This window comes from Leptonychotes weddellii, chromosome 4, assembly GCF_054177405.1.
Source record: "Leptonychotes weddellii isolate Sample4059 chromosome 4, ASM5417740v2, whole genome shotgun sequence".
NCBI classification, from domain to species: Eukaryota; Metazoa; Chordata; class Mammalia; order Carnivora; family Phocidae; genus Leptonychotes; species Leptonychotes weddellii.
In genome coordinates this window covers 141121970-141127801 of record NC_138372.1, presented here as the reverse complement: position 1 = coordinate 141127801, position 5832 = coordinate 141121970, and the positions used below count along the sequence as shown (strand labels likewise).

The following is a 5832-nucleotide window of genomic DNA, read 5'->3' as shown; positions in this document are numbered from 1 at the left end:
CTGGGTGGCTCAGTCGTTAAGCGTCTGCCTTCGGCTCAGGTCATGATCCCAGGGTCCTGGGATCGAGCCCCGCATCGGGCTCCCTGCTCCGCGGGAAGCCTGCTTCTCCCTCTCCCACTCCCCCTGCTTGTGTTCCCTCTCTCGCTGTGTCTCTCTCTGTCAAATAAATAAATAAAATCTTTAAAAAAAAAAAAAAAAGAGGTTATGCAACGCACCTCTAAGGGTAAGAAAGGTGAAAAGTACTGGGAGGCTTGGGACCAGAACTTAAATTGTCTTTGATTGCTGTCCAGTCATCTATCAAAGGGGAAGACTGTCAAGTGTGGAGCAGAAAAGCCTCCTCAGAGAGGGTTGGTTTGTTTCTGAGGTGGCCGTGCGGGCAGGAGTGGTTCTGGCGGGAAACTGGGCCCTGCCCCCTCAGAGCCTCAGAGGCAGGTCAAGAGTGGGACCGTGTGCAGATCAGACCCGGCCAGTGAGGCCAGAGATACATGGTGGCCACCGTGACCAGAGCGACTAGCCAGGCTCCGAGTGCAGTGATGGAGCAGCCAGAAAGCGGTTCTTAGACGACCAGCTGAGCTGAGACCTGCCTGTGGCCCGCAGCCGGCCAGGGAGGCGCGGCCCCGAGAACAGAGAAACGGTGAAGCCCAACAACGTTGTGTGAGGGAAACGGAGTCAGCCTGGGCTAGAACAACCCACCCAAAGGGGAGGCAAAGTTCGGAAGGGGGTCTCCTGCCCATCACACCCTTGGTAGAACGTGATCAACTGTGTATTGAGTATTTGTTATGGAAAAACAGAGCAAGTACCCCAGCCCTGAATCTGCTGGAAGAGAGGGACAGGTAAGCAGATGGTTACAGAAAACTGGTGAGCAGGATGGAGGACGTGTCAGGGAGGGTTAAAGCTTCCTGGACTGATGATTGTGTGGGCTGAGTCATAGAAGAGGAATCTGCGATATTTAGGCCCAAAGGAGGGTGGTAATCCCAGCATGAGCAAGAGCATAGCCCTGGCAGGAGGACCTGGGAAGGACACTGGTCACCTGGTTTGAGTCACATGCTCCCCCCCCCCCCCCGCCCCCAGCCTGCAGCAGGGGTCGGGGAAGGATCCTCAGCCCGCCCCTGACTGAGGAGGGCGGTGCCCCGGCGTGTCGGTCCTGCCCCCATCAGTGGTAGCCACCAGCTGCCACAAAGGAGTCCAGGAGAGGAAAAAGTAAGAGCTGAAAACCACAAGTCGTGAAGTTTCAAAGGAACTGTTGGATGAAGAGGGAGACAGGGTGGGGCTGATGAGGGACATGTAGCATGTCAGGTGACACAAAGATCTGCCCATTTAGGTCACTGGAGATTGATCGGAAATACACCACAGGTTTGGCCGAGTGTCAATGCTGAAAGGAAGAGAGAAAGGCAAGACCCTTCAGATTGTAGGCAACTCAGGGAAGTGCATCCTGGCTTTCTTAGCCGGTTCTGATGATGCCTGTTAATTATGTTTAGTTCCCTTTACAGCCTCAGACGTGTCCCAGTGTGGATCAATTCTATGGTCACCCTAGGTGTAAGTGATAGATCAGACAGTCTGGCTTGGAAAGTAAACCGGGGGAGGAGAAAACATGAAGACCTCCCTGAAGGGGAAGATGTGGTCAGAGAGTTGGGTATTAAGAGGGTTTAAAGTTTCAGGTGTGGTTGGCTCCAGGTAACCCCAAGGTCGAGGTGCTGGGTGGCAGAAATAGGAAGCGGGGCCTCTGTTTCCCGGTGTGGATGTTCCTCAAGATGACAACAGCATCCAGGGTGAAGAGAAGGACAGAGTCGATAGTGAGCCAAAATGCAAGTCTAGCAAATCATCTAACCAGACACAGAAAGTGGTTGGAGACCCGGCTGCTGAGCAGGGGAGGGCAGGGCTCCTCCCAGGCACTAAGTGCTCAGCATGTAGCCGACGCTATACTTCAAATCTCAGAGCAGAAGGGACAATCTCTGTGTTGTTCTTTGTTTTGTCCTCTGTGCCTGGCAAAATACCTGGGGCGGTCTGTGTTCAATAAATATTGAATGAAGGAAGGAAATGCTTTGTATCTGGGAGATGGCTTTCATTCCCTCCGTTTCCTAGACGAGTGAGTAGACTCAGGGGGTCTTACCTTGCCAGCTTCCTACAACTAGAGCATCGTATGCCAAAGCCCACGCTGTTGATCACTACAAGATATTCAAAACGAGACCAATGTTATTTGTGTGTGTGTGTGTGTGTACATATTTATGTGTACACACGTTTATTAAGAGCTTCTTCTATGCTAGGCATTATTCTAAATGATTTACTTATTTGTTAGCCTCTCACAACCACCCCATAAAGTAGGTGCTGTTACTAGTCCCTGTGTAAATCGAGGCAATGGAAACACTGTGATAAGTAAATGTGCCCACTCTGGTGTCATAGCCCAGGCCCTTAATCACTGTGTCTTGCTGCCTCTTGACTTGTCAGTGAATGTGTATCCATGTTTACAAACAGTATGCTTTAGTTACTTCTTGTGAATTCCTTTGTTTATAAAATCCAGATTTCTAAACTCTGAGCAAGCCCTGAATTAACTCAAGCCGAATCCAGTGGCGGGGAGGGATGGGGGGGTGGGGGGAGGGGAGGGGAGGGTCCGCTGCCACCCAAGAGGTATAGTGAGAGATGTGAGATTGTGTGGATGCCTGATGACACGCGGGAGCAGGTGAGAAAATGAGAAAACCCCCACACAGATTGCTAGAATCTGAAAAACGTGCTCCAAGTCTTGGAAAAGGTACAACAAAGCAGTCTAGGAACACAGACATCTCAGACAGAAACTAGAGGGGAGGGTAGCAGGTCGGGAGGACTACAAGGTGGTAATAGAACGAGAAGGGCGTGAGGACGTGGCAGAGGCTTCAGTGTAAGTTTCAGTGAAAAGAACAATCGCTAGAGAGTGCTCCCTGGGCCTTTGTCAGACACAGCAAAGAGTGGGGCACAGCGCAGGTCCCCGAGGTGGCCAGGAATTTCTGTGAAAGGGCAAGGGGTGGGAGGCACGTGATATGTAAATTTGCAAGATTCGTTTTGCTCTCACGCTTCATCAAAGGAGCTGCATTACCCTCTGAATTCCAGAAGTCACCAAGCCACAAGAGAAACATGAACTGTTCTGTTTCAGACTTGCACACCCATTCCTGTGGAGCGTGAACCCTACAAGGGAGAAGTCATCACACTAAGATCGAGAGAGACAAAAGAAGACTCCACAGCGGGGATCAGGAAACAGGCCCACCCCTGAGCTGGATGCTGTGGGTAAGGGACGGTGGGCAAAGAAAGTATTCCTGCATGACAACATATGAAATCAGCATCTCTGTCTTCGTAAGCATTTGAAGAGTCCAAGGCCAAGGTCAAAGGCTTCAAAGTGACATAAGTCTCCAGGGCAGGTTAGTTAAGGGGAGACTGATAAAAGACCTCTTGACGCAGAACACCTAGATGAGCCTCCAGATTGAAGAAGGCCTTGGTCTAGTTAGAGTTTTATTCTCTGAGATGTTAGGAAACATTCAGCAAAGCCTTGAAGTATCAAATATGAGCAAGAGGCAAGTAGGCTGGTAGCATACAGAGGGACCTGTTACTGAGGAAATATGACATGTCTTAAGACAGAGATTATAATTTTGTGGTCAGAATTTATAAACTATTCAATTAGGGCTTTATCTGAGAAAATAAATCTTCATATTGTAAATGCAACTATGTTCTAGAACTTAGAATGAATGAAAAATGAAGCAAGTGTTGCTTTGGGGGGTATAATTTTTCAGGAAAATTATTTGATAGGATTTGATGTACTTTATTGTACACTTAATTTTTGGAATAATATTGTAGATATGGTCATTTTGAAAAAATATTTCAGTACTTCCTCAGTTTTGTCTTTTGACATCCAGATCTTTCTTTTTTCAAGCATCTATTATCATCATTCTTATCAATTCCTCCCTTCCTCCCTCCCTCCCTCCCTTCCTTCCTTTCTTTTTTTTTTTTTTTCATTTATTTTCTGGTTCCGCACTGTCAGATGTCTATTTGGGAGTGGCTTTGCCAACACCACGGAATTCATGAAATCTACATGTTTTGCCAGTTTGCAATTTCACTAAACTCTAAATAATGAACAGGGGTAGGTGTTTGTGTTAATTAGGGACACTGCCAAAGGACTAGTTTTATACATATCCACTTAGGAGTTGCACATTTTCACATTAGGACAACCGATGCCTCCCTAAACCCCGTGACTTGAATAATGAGGTGCTGTGACTGTATTGTGTTCTCTTTATTATGGAATGTTGTCTTTAACGATGCTGTACAGCCCAAAGTTTCAAGGTTTGTTTTTTTGTTTTGTTTTGTTTTGTTTTGTCATTTCCTTCCTATTGGAGTTATTTTTCCAATCCAGGAAGATTGTGTTAAAAATTCAGAGGAAGATTAGCAAGAGAAAGACATTCTATTGAATGCTGCAACATGCTATTAACAGAATTTATAGGAGCAGGATTAGTGTTTTCTTTGATTATAGCATTTCTTGGGGGTTAGGCTTGAGTTCTGCATCTCTTTGTGAGGGGGAATGTTACACTGAGTTCCTTTTATTCTGTTCAAAGGTAAAGTCAGAGAAAAGGATTCTGCTGTTCCCATCATTGTGAAGCATTGTCAGCCCATGGAGAAGCAGGCCTTATTTCAACCCCCCAAGATCCTTTTGAAAAAATAATCGCGCCAGGCCTCTTTGATTTCCTTTCAGAAGCAATTGCTGTCTTTCTTACTGTGACTTTGTTGTTGTGTAAGATTGAAGACATAAATGAATATTATTGTGATGGGAAGTTGATGTGAAAATTCACTGATGATACTTTAAAATGTCATCTTCACTTGTCCTGGATTTCTTACTTGGAAATTTTAAAAATCACTTTCTTGTTGAAGGGTTTTTTAATGGCTACATTTGTTCAAAAACAGCGAACTCTGTGGTTTTACATGCAATTATAATTAATAAACATTTAGATCTTCATTTTATATCCTGTTTTCTGGGTTATGTGTATCTTCTTCTAACCTATAGGATTGGGACTCTGGGAGGTTGGGTTTGATTCAAAAGCATAATTTCCTATGTGACATCTGTTTCAGCAACTTCTGGAAAGCGGGTCCCGGAGCAAACCTCGTGTAATTAAACTGGATACTCAACCTTAGATTAAGTCCAAGGAAAATTATCCAAGCACACAGATGAGTGCAGGATTTGGGGGAATTAAAGAGAATCAGCATGGCCGAAAGATGCTACAGTGGTACCTTCGCTCTCCTGTGCTTCCGGATCTGTCCTGTGATGCTTCTGTGTATGCAGAGAAGCTGAGCTTCTATTTCTTCTCCTAGGTAACTAGGACAAGAGGAATTTTTAAAACATGGAGTAAAATCAGGGTGATTATGCTCTCATTGCAGATACATCTGCCCCTGACTTACTCTCTTAGATCAGGAGTGCACCTGCACCTTTGACAAAGAGTGATAGGAATCCAATTGGCTCAATTGTAATTTGTTCTGAACACACAGAAAAAAGGACATGACCTACACTTAAAGAAGACTTACAGGTCTTTTTTGTCAGGTAAGAGATATCTTAAAATATTTTGTTAGTATTCTCCCCTGCTTTGGTTGACAATAGAAACTCCGCAGTAAAATGTCTGAAACCTCTGAAAAGAAATCATTAAATTGCTTTCTTACCGAAAAGCCAGTTCCCACTCATCCTTCCGTATTCAGCTTAAATATCAGCCCTTCTCAGAGGCTTTCCCAGATCCAACATGGGAGGTCACGTTAGGTCGTGTTCCTCTTTACCAGGGCCCAGCGTACGCCCCATCACAACACCTGTCTTACTGCGCTATAATCACTGCT

The 5832-nt window shown here is 45.6% G+C and overlaps 1 protein-coding gene across 1 annotated transcript in view; it reads left to right on the top strand.

Annotated features, from left to right (window-relative positions):
• Window positions 1-4978, top strand: part of DPYS (dihydropyrimidinase) — a 72905-nt gene extending 67927 nt beyond the window's left edge. Inside the window, exons 9-10 of the mRNA XM_081816388.1 lie at window positions 3125-3255; window positions 4572-4978. Of these exons, the coding sequence (XP_081672514.1) occupies window positions 3125-3241 (117 nt within the window). The 3' untranslated portion in view covers window positions 3242-3255; window positions 4572-4978. The remainder of the gene's footprint in view (window positions 1-3124; window positions 3256-4571) is intronic.
• The last annotated feature ends 854 nt before the right edge of the window (window positions 4979-5832 follow it).